The sequence below is a fragment of the Podarcis gaigeae genome (genome assembly GCF_964106915.1).
Source record: "Podarcis gaigeae genome assembly, chromosome: 1".
Lineage (NCBI taxonomy): Eukaryota > Metazoa > Chordata > Lepidosauria > Squamata > Lacertidae > Podarcis > Podarcis gaigeae.
Window position 1 is genome coordinate 59827496 of NC_139678.1, and position 22611 is coordinate 59850106.

Here is a 22611-nt window from a genome sequence, read left to right on the forward strand (position 1 = left end):
CAGTGTGTTTCAAGTCGCTGTGCACACCAGAGAGGGGGCAAGGGACAAAAATTCACTTGATGTGTACTGCCTGATTTCCTTCCCTTTGCCTGCAACCCCTGGAGCCCCTATTCAATGAAGCTGTTGTCTGCACACGCACATGCATCTGTGCATAGGCAAGAGCTGTCTCAAATGTACACACCTCATCTTAACTGTGGCTTAAGTTTTCAAATTAGCTGGTTTGAGGGAAAACACATCAAGCAGATATGTGTTTGTGGCTTCAAACACCAATGGTAGGGGTGCACTGGGAAATTTTCTTCCCCCAGCAAGAATATTTGATGAAATGATTCTCTTCCAAGTTTTCCACCTGCGAATAGATTTGAGTATTTTAGGATACTATTTTCACTCAGCCCTAATTTTTTGGCACAACAATGGATAGCAGAAAGTGGGCCATTTTCTTGTGTTTTGCCCTCACCATCGTCTAACAATGCTTTCAAGAAATGAGCCTAGGAGGGGATAATTTTAACTTTTCGTGAAATATTGATACATATGGCTTATGGATCTTGCCCATGGGTTTCCCACAGGCAGTTGGTTGGCCACTGTAAGAACAGGATGCTGGGTGGGATGGGCCATTGGCCTGATCCAAAAGGCTCTTCTTCTGTTCATTATAGGAATTAAATACTAAGCTGACCCAACCAAAAATCGCTGGTTCAATCTTAAGAATCTGATCCGCAGTGAAGCAGAAAGACCACGTGTCAGAAGTTTTTAGAGATGCAACTTTTAATGCTGTGTTATACTGAACGCAGGAGGGCATTATGACAATTTAAAATAGACCCCCTTGGATGGGGTTTGCGTGTGGTGGTCTTCCTGTAACAAACAGACTTTTCCCTAGGAATGAGGGTTAGTAATCTGCCTCATCAGAAGAAAGTGCCTACAATAGCTCACTTGTTTCCGAAAGAAGTTACACAGACAAGGCTGCAACATCAATTTATGTGGAGAGATTTCATTTTACTGGAGGAGTTTATAGTAATCTAAGCCTAAGGTTCCAACAGCAGTAGCACAACTTAGACACAGGTTTGCAACCCCAATGATAACTATGTTAATGTCATTAGGTGTCCCCCACCCTTTGAGGTAAACTGTAGAGCAGGGGTCAGCAAATTTTTTCAGCAGGGGGCTGGTCCGCTGTCCCTCAGACCTTGTGGGGGGCCAGACTATATTGGGGGGGGGGAATGAACAAATTCCGAAGCCCCACAAATAACCCAGAGATGCATTTTAAATAAAAGCACACATTCTACTCATGTAAAAACACGCTGGTTCCCGGACCATCTGCAGGCCAGATTTAGAAGACGTTTGGGCTTTGGTTTGCTTACCCATGCTGTAGAGGCTCACTTGCATGTGGGACAGAGCCTTCTCTGTAGTGGTGACAACACTGTGTCCCAGGATTTGCATCTGGTTCCTGCTTCACTCTCTTTTTGCCACTTTATTAAGACCCATTCGTCTAGGCAGGCTGATTTTTCTATAATTTTAAAGTTGTTTTATTTGCTGTCTTCGTCTCATCCTTAATGCTTGTGCTTTGGTCATGTGATGCTGCCTTAGGTTGTTTGGGCGGTTTTAATTTGTTTGGGTAGCTTTAATTTGTTCTGTATCCCAACCCATTTTCTGATTGTGATCCCGCATTGATTTGGAGTTTTCAGGTTGTGCAAGAGGAAGAAAACAATCACTCAGGTTCTTCCATCCCTTCCAAGAGCTATGCTCTCACTCTTAAGCAGCAGAAACTTTGTACTGGCTGTCACGTGGGCAATATGTACTTTAGCTTCAATTCTCACTCATTAGCAACGGTTTCCACTGTTTACATTATCATATCATTACTTTGTCTCCTTTATGTGACGATCACCAAACCATCCTATAATTTCACACTAGAATTAGCACAAATGTCATCAGACACTTATTCCTACAGATACGGAGTCCCTTGAATTTGCAAAATTATGTAAACCAAGTGTCAGTAAATTGACAGCTGTGGGATTAAAAACTAGCCTTGCATTGGAATCGTGTATTCTGTAGATCCCTATGGTGTTTTCTTTTTTAAAATCAATGTTTTAAAAAAAGTATCGGAACAAATGGGAATAGTGAAGTAACTCTTAACACATGTCTCGGTTCCCACCACCACCTCTTTTCATCTGGCAAAATCTGACACTGGCTTGTCAGGTTTATTAAAGCTTTGAAATCTTTGTTCACAATCATTTTCAGCTCAAAGCTGTGCTTCACGCTGTGGCAAAAGAGAAAACATTGGAAGGTTTGCTTGAATGAGATGGAAGAACAGAGATGAGCGCTTTGTAATCTGAGATTAGTGGACAAAGGAGACTAGAGGAAAAACACATTTCCTGTTTAAAAAATTACCCACTTAGCGTTAATGCAAGGCAACCCACTGAGTGAGCATGGAAACTGAGATTAGAAACCAGGGGCATGTCAAATGAACAGAAAGTATAAGTCTTGTCTCTCAAGAACCTTCAGGTGTTTTTCGCAGGTTTTCTTGAGATGGACAGTGGAAAGCTGAAAATGGTATGATAGAAGCACAGTTTTCCCTTGTAAACACCTTTATTACTTTTGTCCTGCTAAAACAGGTTTTGTAGGCTTTTCAGATGCGTATAAAGACCACCAACAATGCTACGACAACCCCTTCATAAAACATACCATAAAATAACACCTGCCATATAAAAAAGCAATGTCCATATAAAGGGAAAACTATGTAAGTCATTCTGTAACTAAGGACTATTTTCAGAATTTCTATTGGTAGTTGAATGTGTACTCTGTGTTGCAGGCCAGGCCTGTCAATCTACTATAATTCCCTATGGAAATATATAAGATAAGCAGCAAGTTCCCTGATCACAGAGATCATTTACAACCCTCGAGAGATCATGTACAGGTGTTGGTTGAATTTGTGAGGGCCCAATGCCTGAAGAGGTATAATATATCATTAAGTGTTATCAGTATGCTCATTAAACCCAGTTCTATTTCTCCATTACATATGACTAAGGAAAGACTATGTGAGGCCTGGACCAGTGCGTGGATGCAGTGTTGGGCTGGATGTGTGCCAGCAAATTGAGCTGGAATCCTAGAAAGATGAAGGCATGGGTGCATGTCCAGAAGATAGGCCAATTGCCTGTTATGGATGGGGTTGCACTCCCTCTGAAGGAGCAGGTTCATGGCTTGGGGGTACTATTTGATTCATCTTTGTCAGTAGAGGCCCCAGTGACATCTATTGCTAGAAATGCCTTCTACCAGCCTCTGCCAGCTGCAACCATTCCTGGACTAGGATAGTCTGACCATGGTGGTCCATGCATTGGTAACCTCTGGACTTTATGTGGGACATCCCTTGTATTTGGTCCAGAAGTTACTGCTAGTACAGAATGGAGTGGCCAGCCTTCTCACAGAAGCAGGCTTCTGGCAACATGTTACTCTGCTGCTGAAAGAGCTGCACAGGTTCCCAATTTGCATGGAGGCGTACAAGGTGCCATCCAACCATCTTGGGGACTTCACTCTGGATTTGTGTAGTGTTTACTCCTTAAATACTCCTTTGGGATACCTCCTGAAGATAACCTGAGAAGCATCAGAGGTTTAGCACCAGAGTTTTCCTTCTCCTAGATGGGCTACCTTTTCAGGTTGACAAGCCCCATCTGCCCCTCACTTTCCTCTACAGCACGTGCAGAAACTGCCTTCCTGACCGTTGGACCCACTGTTGATCTCATCAATTCAATCCACCAGAGCCTGTCTGTCTTCACATCCATGGGGAAGACCTTAACTTGCTAAGGGTTTGAGACCCATCAGCTACCCTCACCTGGTTTAGCTGGCCAGTTGAAGACGTTTTGCGGGGTGTAGCCGCTGTAGCATGCTGACAGCTTTTGGGAGCCACAGGTGAGAATTGCGTGCAGGGTGGGGACCAAAGGTGGACGAACTACCCCAGAAGCAACATAATGTGTCCCCTCCCAAAACGTACTACCCCTCTCCTAACACCCCATACAGGTTGCATACCGTCTTGTGATATTTCATATGAAAGGGTGGTCTATAAATACTTCAGTTATAAAAAATCAACACCCACCTGACAGGGAGAATCAATGCAGCCCTGGTTTCTCCTGGCCTTCTTTGCCCTCAATCTCTTTATCCTCCCTACTCACTTGCTGAAGAAAGTGGAATCCCATTCCACAGCAAATGGGAGAGAAGGAGCATGGGAAGACTGATTGGGAGAAATCACAGGCAGTAGTGCTTCTGAATACCAGTTGCTGGAAACCACAAGAGGGGAGAGTGCTCTTGTGCTTGAATCCTGCTTGTGGGTTTCCCATAGGCATCTGGGTGACCACTGTGAGAAAAGGATGCTGGATCTTGTGGGCCATTGGCCTAATCCAGTGGGATCTGCTTGCATCCATTGCTTTTCCCACTCTTGCCTCTGTGCCCACCCACCACTGGCATGCAGCCCCTGGAAAGCAAGGGGACATTCTCTGCAGGCTGGAAAAGTATCCCCAACCCTGTTTTAAATAATGAAAAAGCCACAGCAATTCTGAAATGTGTATGCGGGGGTTTGGGGGAGAAGGGGAGGAGGCTGTACCATTCATTGGCGTGCACATTTATCTTGATTATTTTTAATGCTGCTTTATACTTTTATTGCTGTTTGCTTAGTGCAGTGGTTCTCAAACTTTCTTCTCTGGGCCACACTTTCGTAATTAAAATTTGCTTGCGCCACACCAATTTTTTTGTTGACAAGAAATACATTGAAAACAAAAAGAAACAGCTCCTAGCAGTGCTTGATTTATAACACACAACACAACTACTTTATAATGTGATCATGAGACATCCAGAAAGTATAAAACAACGCAGCTACATAGGATCACGAATTACTCCCCAAATATAATTATATACGAGTCTTCTCCAACATGCTGTTTGAACACCAATTCTAGATCACAACTAGGATTGTTCTAGTTGATGCTCTTGCTCTCATTTTGAAAAGATATCTATCCATATTCTGTAAATAAAAAGAAATATTTTGACACGGTACTACACTACACTATGCTACGCCACACCACGCCACGCTATGCTACACTACACTGAAATGTTTAAATGTTAATTTGATTGTCCTTGAATGTTCCTGCCGCATTTGCCATTCCCTTCTGCCACACCAGTGTGGCATGCCACACCACTGGCTTAGTGTGTGTGTGTGTGTGTGTGTGCGCGCACACACACACACACACACACACACATATATATATATATATATATATAGTGGTACCTCGGGTTACATACGCTTCAGCTTACATACGCTTCAGCTTACAGACTCCGCTAACCCAGAAATATTACCTCAGGGTAAGAACTTTGCTTCAGGATGAGAACAGAAATCGTGCTGCAGCGGCCCAGCAGCAGCGGGAGGCCCCATTAGCTAAAGTGGTGCTTCAGGTTAAGAACAGTTTCAGGTTAAGAACAGACCTCCAGAACGAATTAAGTTCTTAACCTGAGGTACCACTGTGTGTGTGTGTGTGTGTGTGTGTATGCGTGTATATATATATATATATATATATATATATGCTTTCGTAGATTTTCACGGGTACAGGAATGCAGGTTTTGGTGTCCTCGGGTGTCTTCCCGTGTAAAAGTTGGGGTGTCTAGGCGACGTTTCAACGAGGTCTCACTCGTCATCTTCAGGCTGGTGCTTTCGGCTTCTTGTTACTGGAACAGAGCGGGATCTCAATGTTTGAGTTCCTATAAATACTGTAGAGGGGGTGTGGTGTCTAGCCTCCAATGTTCTGGGCAGAGAGGAAGTTCCCAGGCTAGTGTGCCTTTTCTTCTTTTGTTCCTTAATTACTTGAGAGATACCTTGAGTGATTTCTTGAGTGATATCCTGAGTACCACTTAGGTGGGTCATTAGGTGTGGATTAGTTGCTAAAGTCTTTGTGTCTTGACCTCTTGAACTTAGCCCTCCCCACAAAAACTGACACCAGATCCAGAGGCACACAGAACGCCAACACCAATCAACCACACCAGACCCAAACCCAGACCCTCTCCACAGATGAATTACTGACACCATCCAGTAGCCAGTCCATGGTGGCACCTCCGGATGCTGCACCCCCCTGCAATCCCTACACAGATCTGGCTGACACAAGCCACAAAACCACAGCTCGCCCCTATACACGAAGCCAAGCCAAAGCACAACTAAGTGCAATACAGCCATCTTCTCAGGAAAACTCTTCACAAAGTTCAAGAGGTCAAGACACAAAGACTTTAGCAACTAATCCACACCTAATGACCCACCTAAGTGGTACTCAGGATATCACTCAAGAAATCACTCAAGGTATCTCTCAAGTAATTAAGGAACAAAAGAAGAAAAGGCACACTAGCCTGGGAACTTCCTCTCTGCCCAGAACATTGGAGGCTAGACACCACACCCCCTCTACAGTATTTATAGGAACTCAAACATTGAGATCCCGCTCTGTTCCAGTAACAAGAAGCCGAAAGCACCAGCCTGAAGATGACGAGTGAGACCTCGTCGAAACGTCGCCTAGACACCCCAACTTTTACACGGGAAGACACCCGAGGACACCAAAACCTGCATATATATATATATATATAGTTTCCCATCCTAAGAAGTCTGTTATACGATAGCCGGTAAAAACTGTTAGGTAATAAGGAAATAAACAAATGAATACTTTCCGCTGATCTCTATTTCACCCTGGGATAAGTAGATCACAAAAATAACAGCAGGGCGACTATGCCTCATGGTGTTCCAAAAATTAACCCATGAGAGCCAACAGGGGAGTGTCGTGTGTTTTAAAAACAAACAAACATTGTTATCACAAAACTAGTCCAGAACATTATTTGGAAATTGTCTTTAAGTGACCCCATTGGTTTTCACTCCTTTCTGCAGCTGCCAGGTGAGCTTTGGCATTAAAGTCGTTTAGGTCACATATTAAGAGGGTCAAAAATGCTTATTGGGTCAGACCGAAGTCCAGCTACGCTAATGTAATGTTTTCAGCAACAATAAGTTTGCATGAGGTTGGCAGCTACCTTCCTTCTGCAGCAACTGGCATCCTGCCTTTGTTGCTATATAGCTATTCCTCATTAATTGGTCTAACCCTGCACACATTGCACAGCTGTGTGCAGGTGAGCTGTGCCCAATCCTTGCCCCCAGAAGATGTAGCTGTAAAGCACATGCAGTTTTGCTGATGTGTTTGTTACGTGTGTAATTATTATGCAGCTAAGCACATGTGTGTGGAATGTTATAGAGCCACACATCAGAAGCGTAATGTGCAAATAAGCTTTTTGCTCACGAGGAATACTGGCTTCTCTGGGGAGAAGGGGGAGGGGAGAGAGAGATAGATCAGGTTAGATGGTCTACAACCACCTGTGCAAAGCCCCTGCGCATTTCCAGCTCCGACTTGATTGGGTTAAATAACTCAGCCTTTATTCACCCACATTTTTGTTGGCATTTTCAGTGGGAGTTTCCCTGAATGAGTAGTCAGTAAAAACGGAATTGTGATTCACCCTCATGTGTTTTTCTTTGAAAGGGCCTTCCATTTAAAAAACACACACAAAACACAAAACAGCAGCCTAGATGGTTAGGAATTTTCGCCTCGCCTCGCCCCCCCCCCCCCGCCTTCCCCACTCCTCCTGTACATCCTTTACATTTAGCCCAGAGACCCACCGTGTTGCCGCAGAGCTGCTACAGAATGTGCTTTGTACTAGAGCGGAGGGGAAAGAGTTTCCTGCCAGTCACTTGAGTTGAAGCCACTCCTCTTTTGCAGAGATATTTTGTTTCTGATTTGAGTTGGGAGAACCAATCAGGAGGCTCGCACTGTTTTTACTGTACTGTCAGATTGCAACCTTCTCCCGCTCTTGCTAATCTGGGTAGCCTTCTTTGGCGTAGTCTACAGCAGGCTGCCTTTACTCACACACATCCGCTCTCGCTCTCTCTCGCTCGCTCGCTCGCTCTCACTCTTTCACACCATAGCTCAGCCTCTTATTAGCCATTCAGCTCTGAAACCTGTTTCACTGCTGAGGTTTAAAAATGAGGTGGAAGCTGCTTTTCCCGCAGCTTTGACAGGGGAAATTCTCCTTCTAGGCTTGCAGCAGCGGCACTGAGAAATCGTTTTGCCACCAGCCGTCTTATGATTTAAATGTCATCCATGGACGTTTCTCCCTCTGCTCCGGCATCGTTGGTCCTGTTCACAGATATTAAGATTAAAGAGCTTGGATTCTCTAAGGCTCGTATCCAAGGGCATCGGCTGTTAACATACTGAACTACATCTGCTTCTTGGCTAAGACTGAAGAAAGACATCTTAAGCCTGGAAATCCTTCCTGTGCTTGTTCTCTAGCGTGGTCACACACACACACACACACACACACACACACACACACACACACGGCAGGCAGCCCAAGAAGCATATGCTGCAGCAGGTTTTTTCTTTCTTTCTTTAATTCCAAAAGACTGCTTCACTTTCCCGTTTCCAGTGAAAAGCTAATGAAATAAGAGCCTCTCGTCTCCAAGAAAGAAAATTACAGGAATCAGCTACCGAGGAGGAATCAGCAAGTTAAACACCAGCAGAAGAGGACAAGGCGGAAGGAGGACACTGGTTGAGAATAAAGACCAACAGCAAAAAGGAAAAAGAGGAAACAGGTGGAAGGCTGAGACACCTGTCAGAGCTAGTTCGGGCTTTAAAGTGGGGAACCCCCCCCCTTTATCTCCCCCACTCTCTGCACATTTTGTATGTGTGTGTGTGATTCAGCATCACCAGCTTGCAAAATCTGCCTCTAACCTCGTTCCCTGGCTGCTGCTTGTTGCTGGTCCTGTTGCTGTTACTGACAGAAACAAAGCCGAAAGAGAAAAAATGCCAGCCATCCTGGTAGCCTCCAAAATGAAATCCGGACTACCTAAACCTGTCCACAGTGCTACTCCTATTGTTCATGTTCCAGCAGCAAGGACCATCCCACAACCCTGCTACCTGAAGTTTGGGAGCAAGGTGGAGGTGAACAAGTCATCCTATTCCAGCCAGATCCCTCTCAAGTCACACAATGGTCATGAGAATGCAGGAGATGGCTTCCTACCCAAGAAGAGCAGCTCCATGGAAAATGGCTTTGACACACAGGTCAGCAAAAATGGTGTTAGCGTGGTAACAGCATGGGTGTGTGTACTGTGTTTTATGGAAATCTGTTGAGCAGATTGTGTTGCAATGCTGATGGGATGTATGTGTATTATATTCCTGGTGGTTGCATATATTGGCGAGGAAATTGTATTTTTGCAGATATATTATAGTGAAAGGGGGAAATGGATGTTCATAGATATTCTTATAATGTTTCTTAGTTGTGGTGGGTAGCTTCTTACTTGTGGTGTCCTGAATATTTCACTAAAGCAGGGCTGTCAGTAGTGGAGCGTGTGCTTTCTTTGTGATGCCAATATATACGATTCCAGTTTGTTGTGGTACAGGTTGCAGTGGGTGTGTTTGTGCATCATACTGGTAACACAAGGGTTTGCTGCTTGCAGAGGTTTCCTGTTGTGTTTGCACTGCTGTGTGTAGCTGAGCATCATTCTGCTTTATGTAGCTGAGCTTGTGGGAGTGGTGTGTGTGTGTGTGTGTGTGTGTGTGTAGCAGTCATATGTAAAATGATGGTGAAGCATGATCTATATTATGGTATGCTGATGTTTAAACATACCGTACATTTAGATTCAGTGAGTGTGTGTGAAATAGAGTAACATTGTCCATGCCTTGGATGCCTGGGGAAAAAATAGGCTAATTGGAATTTCCTCTCCACTATATTTTCCTGTCATCCTGGATATAGCCATCTTCAAATGTGGCTTGAATCCATTTTTAGATGCCTCTTTAAATGCTGCTGCTTTATATGGCGAGAGTCTGCAACTGTCTGTGTAATTCTGACTTGCTTTATTTTTGTGAGTGTGTTAGTATTTTCAGCATGGATCAGATTGCTTCTGCACCACCAGTGCCTTAATATGCTCAATAACAGCATAAGCAGATAGTAAACGCTCACACACTACTGAGTGAGCAAAGCAGATGGTCTGCTGCCACAAATGGGACTAATTAACATTAGCTAGATAGAGATTGCCGTGTGGCCAGATCATGAATTCTCAAAACGGCTTTGCATGCTGCAAGCCTCTTCTGCAGACGTTTGTGCCTGGTAGCAAATGGTGCAGCCATGTTGGGGTGGGAAGTTAGCTGCTTTAGAAAGAATGCTATTGGTTTGTTTCCCCACCACTGGGGAATACTAGGTCACCCCTGCAAATCTAGGTTTTGCAGTCTGTGGCCTCGTAACCTATTCTGCTAAGGAATAGCGTGGCTGCTGACAGAGCTTGGCCTCCTGCCCTGCATTTTAGGGGATGCTGCACTCTCTTGTCCTGGCAGGCAGAGTGACATATCCGGCACAACTCATGCAACACTACCAGTTCCTGGGGGCTTGAGAACGAGAAGGGAGACATGATAGTACTGATGTCAGGGTAGTGGCAGCAGACAGACTGACCTTTGCATCACATCACACTCCAGAGAGAGCCACAAATGTTCTTTCGATTTTCTATATTTCATTTTCAAAGCACTGGCAAAACCTCAACTTTTACAGACCCCCCCCAAAAAAGGGGGGAAAGAGGGGGGATAATCTGGGGCTTGAAAGAGTGATTGATAAGAATATGATATGATATGGGTGATGGAGTGGGTGAGTTGATTTTATAACTCTTAAGAGGGCTGTAGAAGTCTAGTATGCACCTATCCGTGGTACATTAAATGCTGAGAACTGAATCACTAAATGGTGTATGTGTTAGGAACTCGAAATTGAATCAATTGGTGCTAATTGGGTTTTGCTTTGGGGGAAGAATGATAACTCACATGCCCAATCTATAGCTCAAAGCCCGAGGAAGTGTTTCACATTTGCAAATCTCAATAGTTGTAATAGAACACAAGGCTCAGTGAGAGTTCAGCATGTAGCTTTACTACTCTGAACGTAGCCTCAATGATGGTAATAATGGTCATTTGGTTATAGCATTTATGCCTAGTATACTGCTTGGTTTCTGTTTGTTTTCCATTCCTACCCATCTTCAGCAGATTGTTCTCAAGACAATCACAGCCTCACCTGTTTTAGGATGCTTCCAGTTAATCTTTCCTTGTGCTCTTCATCTCAAAATATCTGCTCCTCCATTGTGTTAAATCAAGAGCAAGGCTTCTGGGAAGCTGCTGTATAACCTATGTGTTCTGTTGGCACCAAATAAATGCTCAAGAGTTCTAGTATTGTCATGGGTCTGGTAATATCCATTGAAACTCATGGGGGGGGGGGGAGATTTTGCCTGCCAAAACAGTCACACTGTGCATATAGTTGTGATTTTTCAACCAGTTACTTAATTTACTTTTTGCTGCTAGCAGAGGATCACATTGTGACAGACCAGAGTTCTCCATTGTGGTGTCCTCCAGATCCTTCAGCTGTAACCAGCATGGCCAGTGGTCAGGGATGATGGGAACTGTAGTCCAATAATATCTGGTGGGCACCAGGCTGGAGATGGCTGTGCTAGTTTGACCCTCAAACCATGGCAGTTCTGCATCTGGTATTCTTCTTCTTCTCTGGCAATCACTCGTAGCCGAGTAAGAGTGTCTTCCATAAACATGGTTTTAACAATGAGTCTGTAAGTGAGCAGGAACCCAAAACTATATGACAGCACTAGCCTATCTGGGGCCCTGCAGATGTTGTTGGACTCCCATCATTAACAATTGACCATGCTGGTTGGGGCTGATGAGAGTTGGAGTCCAATGACATCTGGAGGCTGTCCATGCTTAAAGCTCCCTCTTGTCCTCTGGGGTGTACTTTGAAGAATACAGATCCCCAAGTCAGAGTTCAGCTCTGGATTGTAAGAGCTTTGGGAGAGGGGTATGAGTGTTAGCCAGCAGGCTATGGGGTGATGTTAGGACTCTGCTTAGCCTAGGGAACAAATGTTTAGGCCAAATGACAAGTAAGTTATTGGCAAGGATAATGTTCTTTTGGTGAGTCCCTTGGATACCATAAGAACAGCTTTGAGATCTTCTCCACAGCCACTTCTGAGTGTTCCAATTTAGTTTGCATTGTAGCAACTGAAGTACTTGACCGTGATAAATGGGGTAGAGATGTCCATTCCCACCACACCATGCCGTTCCCTTTCAAATAATGTATGACTCTGGCTGCACAGTGTAATGGCTCTTGGGTGAGATGAATATGGTGGGAACCTACCTGCTCAGTTTATTGTCCACACCTAGGCTTTGCTTACCAGGAAGCACCCCAAGATTCGGGTACCTCCACAAAACATGAAACATGAAAAACACAAAACATGAAGAGGTACTACCTTCTGAGGAGTCACATGACACATTATCTCAGCAGCTCCAAGACCTGCACTGAGAGACAGAAAAGGTGACTGAACAAGTGAGACTCTTCCCAGGTTCCCATGAGGAAAGAGAAACTAAAACTTGTAGGTGCTCTTAAAAGCCATTTACACATTCTATACATTACAATTAGAATCAACCCACCCATGGCACAAAGTGAGAAAAGCGCCCCAGGAGGCAGGATCCACAGGGGCATCAGATCCAGCCTCCAAGGAGTGCACGCCTTGGAGACCAGACCTGTTCCCTCCTTGGCAGCACCCCCCCCCCCATGCCACCTCTACAACAGCCTCTTGGTGAATAGGAGGCTCTGCTAGTCTCCTCAAACCCTAGGGAGGAAATGGTGGGAGCTGCCCTCTGGGGTCTGCACCTGCCAAAAGTGATTCAGAGCGGGTCCCCTCCACCATGATGGCCTTTAATTCCCACATTAACCATTGGGTAAAGCTGTTTAGTTCCTCCCCATGTTCTTGATGTAGATCTTCACTCACCCCTTCTTCCTTGAAGGGAGGCTTGTCTTTTTGTGATTTGCCATAGGTGCCAAAATGTCTTGAGCCAGCCCCGATTGCAGTTATGATGGTGGGGCTGCCTACTTAGCCAGCAGGTCTTTATGTTGTAGGTATGTTTCTAGTGACATTGCTAAAGAAGTCTTACTAGTTCTGGGATCCGTCAGTTGCAAGGGGACACATAGGAAGGTGTTTTTATACCAGGTCAGATTATTCATCCATCTAGCCCATTATTGTCTCCTGTAACTAACTGTGGTTTCTAGAGTCACCAATGAGGATCTTTTCAAGCACCTGCTATCTAACCCTTTGAATAATAATAATAATAATAATAATAATAATAATAATAATAATCTATCCCGCCCATCTGGTTGAGTTTCCCCAGCCACTCTAGGCGGCATTCAACAGAACATTTAAAACAGAATAAAATGTCAAACATTAAAAACTTCCCTAAATAGGGCTGCCTTCAGATGTCTTCTAAAATTTGGATAGTTGTTTATTTCCTTGACATCTGATGGGAGGGCGTAACACAGAATGAGCACCACTATTGAGAAGGCCCTCTGCTTGGTTCCCTGTAACCTCACTTCTCACAGTGAGGGAACTGCCAGAAGGCCCTCAGCGCTGGACCTCAGTGTCTGGGCTGAATGATGGGGGTGGAGACGCTCCTTCAGGTAAGGCTATTTAGGGATTTAAAGGTCAACACCAACACATTGAACAAAAGATGTCATGGATTGAATTTTGGGTTTTCTGCATGTGTTAGGAATGGGGTAGAAATTTGTTCAGTTTGCATTTTAATGTGAATGTATATAAATTTGCCATTTCAGAACAGATAAGAGAACCAAAACACAGTAGCCTTTGAAGGTTATACTTCTTCACATTTGCACAAAACATGCACAAAAATGTATATATTGGTGAAAATAATGTACAATGCAACATTGCTTTGATTGAAAAATGCACTTAGTTGGCAAAAATGTGTATATTAGGAGAAATACAAGAGAAAATGCATACAGCTTTTCATGTAGACTTTTAAAATAAGATAAACCACAAACAGAAATCATGTGAGCTTAACTTAAGGTTGGGGAAATAAGAAGCAGAAAAACTGAAATTGACAGATTCACCCATCCCAACACTGAGCTTCAGTCCCCCTCGTGATCAGTCAGCTCAGTGAGACCCTTAAAACATTACTAAAAGCCCTCCACTAGACTTTCCATGAATAGAATAGAATAGACTTTATTTGCATAGCCGACAGGCCATAGCATCACAGGACAAACACCAACAAAAATAAAACTTGGCAGAGGTAATAAAATAATAATAATAAAACGTAGTAATAATAATAATAATAATAAGATCCTAGGGGAGAAATCCGGGTAACGACACTGATGTCATTCAGATAGCAGCTCTCAGTCTCATTGCTCTCTCGATAAATTTGGCAACCTTCTCTGTTGTCAAGCTGTTCTGGTCGGCTAGGAGTGAGAACAATTTGGCTTCACAAGAGCGGCCCGGGATGGCAGATAGGAGCGGCGTAATGGTCTCGTCCCTGAGATCTTTATATAGGGAGCAAGACAAGAGAACGTGTGACACAGTCTCTACGTAGCCAGCTCCACAGGGGCAGAGCCGGTTCTCGAATGCTATTTTTTAATATCTACCTTCAAGAACAGCTTAGGGTAACATATTTTGTCTGGCCAGTGTAAAGGCCCGTCTGAGTTTTGGAATGGTTAAGGTAGACAAATATGGTGCCCGAAAATCAAAGTGGGAGGGGGGCAGATAGGCGTACCAAGCACTAAATTTCTTAATATAGGCCAGGTTATTCTGCTGCTCAATATCCTTCATGCGCTGGTCAATAAAGATTTTTGCCTTGGGGAGACCCATTTTCAGGAGATGCTGTGCTTGGAGGCCACATGTAAGTAGTTTTTGATGCACTACTTTGGACCACCGACTTCTATGAGCATCTCGTAGTGCTAGAGGTAGTAGTCCGGATGGGTTTAAATTTAAGCGAAGCCAATAGTTGAATGTTCTTAACCAGGTCCGGGTTTCGACGGAGAGGAGGCCAGTCTCCAGCCGTAGGGCCGCATTTGGTGCGCATGGTGGAACGGCTAGAATCTGTCTTAAAAATTTAGACTGGACCGTTTCAAGTGTGCGGCAATTATTTCCTGTCCAGATTTGGGCCCTGTAGAGTAATTGCGCCAAGGGTTTTGCTTGAAAGACCTCCAGAGCTGCTGGGATATGTCTGCCCCCCTTCGTAAAGTAAAAGCGAGACAGTATTTTGGCGCTTTGAGATGCTTTTTCCCTAGCATATTTATGATGGGCCTCCCAGGCCCCTGTTGACTGGAAAACTACTCCGAGGTATTTGAAGATTTTGACCTGTTCTATTGGCTGATTGTCCATCTCCCATCTGTGATGTCTATGTCTCCTAGCGAAGACCATGACTTTGGTTTTTTGGTGATTAACCACCAGTTGATCTCTCCTGCAGTAGGCTGAGAATTCTCTTAGTAACCTTTTGAGGCCTACTTTAGTTCGTGATAAGAGAACCGCGTCGTCAGCATAGAGGAGCACTGAAATTGATTTTTCGGCCAATTTGGGGGCATGAAACTCCGGGGATGTTAGGTATTTGACCATGTCATTTATATATAAGTTGAATAAGGCCAGGGCTAAAATACAGCCCTGCTTGACGCCTTTGGTGGCTGGTACAGGGCCAATTAGTTGCCCATTTACTGAGGTTCTTACATATAACTTGGAGTCTTTATATAGGCTTTTTATCAAGAATAGTAATCTTTTGTCAATGTTGGTAGCATTGAGTTTAGCCCAAAGTTTGACTCGTGAGATCGAGTCAAAGGCCGCCTTCAGGTCAATAAATGCTGCGTATAGAGTCCCACGTGTTTTATTGACGTATTTGTCAATGAGGTGTGCTAATACGAAGCAATGGTGTATTGTTGTTCTGCCCTGTCTGAAGCCGGCTTGTTCCTCTGCCAAAACTGCCTCAATTTCCATCCAGTCAATTAGCTTGATGTGGAGGTGTTTGGCATACAGTTTGCTGGGGATAGTAAGGAGGCTAATGGGTCTATAGCTCGCTGGATCTGCCATAGGACCCTTTTTATAGATTGGAATAATTACTGCCTCTGTCCAGCAACCAGGTATTATGCCTGTTGAATCGATGTATGTAAATATTGACGCCATTATAGGAGTCCACCAGCTGATATTGTTCTTCATGAGCTCTGCTGGAATGTGGTCTATGCCCGGGGCTTTGTTGTTTTTCAGTTGGGCAATTAGTTTCCCCACCTCCTCTATGGAGACAGGAGGCCAATGTGGTAAGTTCTCGGAGTAGGAACTTAGCTCATTGTGCTGAGCTTTGTCGTCATAGAAGAGGGTTTGAAAATATTTCATCCACTCCTGGGGTTCTACAGTACATATGGGACCAATCCGCTCCTGGCCCAGGAGGCCCATAATGGTACGCCAGAAGGAGGTTGAGTCTTTCTCATTCGAAGCCTTCACTAAATTTCACCAGGCCAATCTCTCAGCTTTTTGTTTTTTTACCTTTAATAGCTGTTTGTAGTTTCGTCTTGAATAGATGTAAACCATAAATAGCGAGGGAGCTCCGGTGTTTCTGTAATTCCGATAGGTTGATCTCAGGCGTTTCCTTGCTTGTCTACACTCCAAATCAAACCATCTCTCTTGATCCTTTGCCCGCTTTGTAACAGAATTAAGTATCTCAGTTGTTAAGAAGGTCTTTAGTCTTGCTAATAACTCGTTGAACGAGTCCATGGCCTTTTCCCCGGTATTAGCTGATACAATAGCTGAGTAGATGGTCTTCACGTCTTCCGAATGGAGAAGATAAGTTAGCTCTGTATTGAGCATGGGGGTCCATTTAATTCTTCTGGGGGCCAGTGATCCCATATTAACAATGGGGGTGTAGTAAAGGTTAGCCGTGGGTTTGTTAAACGATGGGCCATTGAGCGCTAAAATTAGTGGGAGGTGGTCGCTTTCGGTGTTATGTCCCACTTGAAACTTTGACACAGAGTTATAGGCGAATCTTGATATCAGAATATAGTCTATCACACTTCCTCCCATCTTTGAAAAATGGGTATACTCCCCTGGGCGATCCTCTTCCTTACTACCGTTTAATATCATCAGCTCCCTTCTTTTTGTGACCTGGGCTAGACATAGCCCCGAGAAGTTGCATTTATTATCTTTAGAAAGTCGTGAAACGCCTGCTTCGCTTGGACTTTCAGGGTCCTGAATCTGATTATATTGGCTGTAAAGATTGTTATCATCAATTCCCATACGGGCGTTGAAGTCCCCCCCCCCCCCCGATTATAATCGGTGTAGAAGGGTGGGAAGATTCTATGGACTCTAGGAATGCCTCTAATTCTGCCCAGTTAGCTTTCACTATAGATTTTTTTTGGCAGGGGGGCAGATAGACATTGACCACTACCAGTGCATCTCTCTTAAATTTGAGTAGGACTGCTGTGGCTAGTGAATTGCAGTTTGGGAGGGCTTTTAATGAATGTTCAAGCTCTGTGGAGATAAGGCTAGCTAAACCTCCACTAGGCCTACCTCCCCTCACAGATGGAGTAGCAAATAGGGAATGACAAGAATACCCATTGAACAGAATGGGGTGGCTGTGCCAGGTCTCCTGCAAGAGGATGATATCGAATCGCTTAAGAAACATTGCAAGTTGTTGATTGTTTTTCTTAGCGTGCCATCCTGCAATGTTCCAGGACAGCAGCTTTAATTCTTTGTCCCTCCATGGTGTAGATTTGTTGGGTCTACGGTGTCCAGTGACCCCTTTACATCTAAAAAAACACTCCCATTAAGTTTGTCAATAGGCATCTGCTGCATAAGGGAATGATTATCCATGACTCTTGGGGACTTAAGGGGGTGGTTTTGACTTGGGGGAGTAGCTATTTCATTTGGGGAGAGTTTTAGATAGTTGAACCAGGTACTTGGAGATGTGACAGTCTGTTTTAGTTTTGCCTTACCATACACCAGCGGGGCTGCGATTGGTCTTCCGAATCTACACATTTAAAGGCGCCTCCCACCGTCCTCTTGTCCACTAGGCACTTGGGGGATATAGGCTGTGTGTGAGAGCCTTCCATAGTCTCAACATGGGCCTCCTTTTTGATCAGTCTGCTTCTCAGGGTGTCCAGTCTAACCAAGATTTCCTTTTGGGCTGGGACTTTCCATGTATTTCCCCCTCCTTTATAACAGTAAGCTATAGACCGTTATATGTTGAATTCCACAATGGCCATGTTTGGCCACTGCTGTAGTTGTTTTGACAAAAAATAAAGGTAAATCTTGCATCATTAGCCACTGTATCTTATTTCATTGGGTGTGGGGCTGCGACAGTGAGGAAACAAAGTAAGGATTTATGTGATGGAGGTCACATTGGTAGTGAGGCTTACTTAGGCTTGAGGATGGTCTGCTATTGATAAACCTGTCAGGTTCTCTTATTCAGCATGGACTTGTAGTCTAGACTTTTTTATTAGCATCAAAACCAGTATTTCCAAAACCAGTACAGTATTTTGGCCTTTACTCTTCTCTTATTGTATCTATAAATGGATGTGATAACTGCAGTGTAGTACAGTACTGACACTTTTTAAAGCAATAAATAATGTTTGAAAGGGTTGAGACTGCAGGTTGCCGTCTAGTGTGAATGTGGCATAAAAAAAACTGTAAGCTGAGGAAACATAGATGTAGCATACCTTTGTTTTAGAAAGTATATGACTCATCATGCCAACAGTAGAGAGGCAATTTGCAGAGCAATCCTATACTTGTGTTCTGAGAAGTAAGACTCATTGAGTTTAATGAACCTTACTCCCAGGTAAGTGACTATGGGATTACAGCCTTAAATAAGTAGATAAAAATACAGTGCTGAATTCCTGCTGCACCCATACTTACCTCCAAACTGTCCCCCGAACAACTGTCTCAGTAGATTTTCCTTCCAGTCTTTTGTCCCAGCCATATGAAAAGCAGCTAGAGGAACAGCTTTCAGAGAAAAGTGCAGGAGATGAAGGATCCTTACTCTCCCCTCCTCCTCCACATGAAGTTGCCAACCGCTCCATTATATTTGTTCAGTTGTAACCATTATAAAACACAGGCTATTACCCTGTCCAGTTATAGTAACGTGTGCCTGCCTTTCATGACTCACAATAGCTTCCTCCTCGTTAACTGATTTGTTGATGTTTAAATGGTCAGTTTTACAAACATACGGAAATAAATTATACTGTGATATGGACAGAATTGTTTTGGAAATATTTAACTCGTTTCCACAGAAACCTCCATTCAGTAGATTGCAAAGCAGGGATCTGAATACGCAGGTTGGGATTCACTAGTTATTTTTTTGTTAGTTCTTTCACGAATCACTGATTTTGATTTTGTTCTCCAGGTGTTCCTGGAGCATGGTTTATAATCAAAAATTGGAAGCAAATAACTCCAGGACTACAATCTGTCACAATGTTATGCTGCTGTGTTAAATAGCAAGATAATGTTTTGGAAGTGAGTTCAACAGGAATGGAAGCTTTAGGGGAGTTTCTGAGTGTTGTAAACATCAGTGGCTACTAGATGGCTACATGCTTCCTCCTGTATCAGAGGCAACCTGTCACTGTAGAAGAGGGCCATTGCTCATATGTATGACCTTCATATTGGCTTCTGGTTGGACTAGATGGGCATTGGTCTGGACTAGAAAGATGGATGATATGGGTCTTGGGTTTCATCCAGCAGGGCTCCTCTCATGTTCTCAACTCTTGGAATACATAAATCCAGTATCTGGGCAGAGCCCCAAGGAAAGGACTGTTGATAAAAAGAGTAGAGCTCAGCATTAATCTTATGGCCCCATATGGTATTGTTGGAGCTAGTAAACTTTGGTGTCTAATGGAATATTAAAGGACTTGCAGAGACAAAACTGAAAGGTCAGTTGAAAAATACTGAAGTTGCGGCAGGACTAGCAGTGGGAGGTAGACTTGAATCTTAGACCTTCCAGGATCAGAGCTAGTATCTGGTCTCTGGTGGCTAAGTTCCATTGCTGGCCTTAATGAAATTCAGAGACCGGAAGATCCTACTTTTCCATCAGGCCCATGCCTTTCCCTATATCAGCTTCCTATTTGTGGGAATTCCTTGTCTGTGTGACAAGCCTTGGTATGCAGCTTATAAAATGCTGTTTATCCTTCCTGCACTTACCTGCTTTCGCTTCTCTTCTTGTCCCTGCCACAGAAGGACCATAGCCGAGTGGTAGAGCACATGCTTCATAGGTCTTAGGTTCAGCCAAAACTCATGTTAATTATGGGCAACTTCTATACCATTTAGTTTGCAGTACACCTCTATTGCAGGGCCAGCCTTGCCCTGCAACAGGGTAAAGCAACCTGCTATAGGAGAAGCAACGTGGTGAGGGATTGGCATCTGATGATGCAGTTTAACCTTTTTGGCCTAGCACCATTTGGTCTCTGCTTCAGGCAGCAAAAGGTCTTGGACTGGTCCTGGCACTCCCTGGAAGTAGACTGGGAAAAGCCTGGAGGGTAAGCAATAAAATCATGTGTGTGTGTGCATGCGCGCACGCACACACAGACAGTCTCAGTTCTTAGATTATACAACATGTTTAAAACGATGAACCCTGTCAAGTAGCGCTGACCTGATTCTTTTTAATTTCTATTTCTGCAAGCTGAATGTGTTAAGCTACGTTCTGCTTTGTGACCTTTGTCAACCCCGCATCAGTACTGAATAACATCAGTAATGCGGATTTCCCAGGGAAATGCCACTAATTCAGCTCATTCAGTGACATTGATGGAGTTAGTGTCAGCAGCACTGAGCTGTAAGTAGCCAAGCATGTGGGAGCTGAAATGAAAGACCTGATAGTTTTAGGACCAGAGATGAATGGGAAGATGGGGCAGGTGCACAAGGAGGGTCAGTGCACAGAAAGGAGAGGGAAGCAAGCAGGTAGGCACACCCAGAGCAAGCATAGGGAAACACACAAATGAGGCAACAAACCATGCCTGACCCAAAGCATTAATGCAAAGGAACCAACATAGTCTACGTATGCTAGGAACTGAGGCATCAATGTTGTCCCCTTTTTCTCTTCTCTAGACTTTGCCAAATTGGTGCCTTCCTGATGTTTTGGATTACTACTCCCATCAATCCTAGATGACATGGCCATGCTGGCTGAGACTGATGGGAGTTTTACTCCAAGGCATCTGATTGGTGGAGGCTGATCTACTCTGCAGTCTCAAGACACTTACCACTAGAGGAAACACAGCATAGACCAGGAAATTCTCTAATTGAGTCCTGGCTGTATCTCTGTGCAAAACACCGCCTTTCAAATTCCACTCTGTGAGCTGAACCATAGAAGAAACCAGTCTAACTCAGACTTATTTACCTTGCTAAAAATATACAGGTTTCAGTTTTAAAAATAAAAAATAAAAGAAACATTTATATATCAAGCTTATAAATTGCCAGTGTCAGTGTGTATTATTAGGCATGGGCTGTTGGTACATTTTGTAACAGGAAGCTGCTGGTTTTCCATTCACCAAGAACTGGAACATAGTCAAACACTTGTCACTTCACTGGCAAGCTTCTAATATTATCTGGAAATTCATTCCTTCAGAATAAGTTTGTGCACTTTAGATTATTTGGGACAGGAATATCAAACTGAACCTAGGCTCTGTTTTCCTGTATTGTGCAGCACCCGTTGCCATATCATCGCAGCAGCATTTATTAAGAGTAATTTATTATTGTGAACTATAAGGTCCATGACTTGTTTTTGAGAAACCAATGCTGGGGCTCAGTAATCACACCATCCTTTTCTAAGTGCTCACAGACCAACTGTTTAATTACCTCTTCTAGGACCTTTCCTGGTATTGATGTCAGGCTGAAAAGTTGGTAGTTCCTGGTGTCTTTCGTATTATTATTATTATTCGTATTATTCCTGGATCGGCCAATATCCTACATCTCATTTTAAGACAAGTTCTCTAGCAGTATAAATGTATTGCTATTGTCCTCTATTAGAACATGCAAGGCTTAATTTCAACAATTTCCATTATGGCATTGTCAAGAAATATGTGATATAGCACGCCTAAGAGAATTTGTTTTTTAGGAAATCAGTCCACATTTAATTCAGTGGAACATAAGTGTCCATATAACTGTGTGAGTACTGAATTTTAGCCTAGAAAAGCAACTTGAGAATTTTAAAACTGATTTAGTACAAACAGTTCTATTAAATTCAGTAACGATCATCTTGTATGCTATTCCTGTACTGAAAGACCAGGGGAGTAATTGTCTCAGAGACTCTGTCTTTCATCAGTATAAATTAAAAGTTACTCTTACATGTTTTATTGCTTCTTCTAATTCTCATTAATCATCGTAATGTCTCCAGTTAAGTCAGTGTTGATTTAATATTAATCTACATTGTTTATCACCAGGACCCATTCCAGAGGGTGGCAAAGCCTGGGTGTTTGCCAGGGCCCCAAGTCTAGCAAAGGGTCCAGTGTATTATTAGTACTAGCATTTCCACATTCCTAGAAGAATGCTCAGTTTACCTGTCCTGCCACTTCCAGTTTAGGGAGCTCCGCTGAAGGTGCCATACCATAAAAAGTGAGCCACATTTCCTAATATGGTACCAGCTAAATTTGGGGTTCTTTTAAGACACTCAAAGGCCCATGAAAACTCTCCAGCAGACTCAGGGAACATAGAATGGAGAGAGAGAGAGAGAGAGAGAGAGAGAGAGAGAGAGAGAGATTATTAATAAACACATACAGTATAAAACAGCA

General features: G+C 43.6%; 1 protein-coding gene across 7 annotated transcripts in view; it reads left to right on the forward strand.

Annotated features, from left to right (window-relative positions):
• NAV2 (neuron navigator 2) overlaps positions 1–22611 on the forward strand; it is a 555491-nt gene that overhangs the window by 263025 nt on the left and 269855 nt on the right. For 3 of the 7 annotated variants that reach the window (XM_083748503.1, XM_083748514.1, XM_083748516.1), the window contains exon 1: positions 7860–9104. The exons of 2 other annotated variants lie outside the window; for them this stretch is intronic. In XM_083748503.1, the coding sequence (XP_083604629.1) occupies positions 8847–9104 (258 nt within the window). In that variant the 5' untranslated portion in view covers positions 7860–8846. Of the gene's footprint in view, positions 1–7859; positions 9105–22611 lie in introns of those variants that run through there. 2 more of the 7 variants (XM_083748515.1, XM_083748517.1) reach the window with 1 other exon arrangement.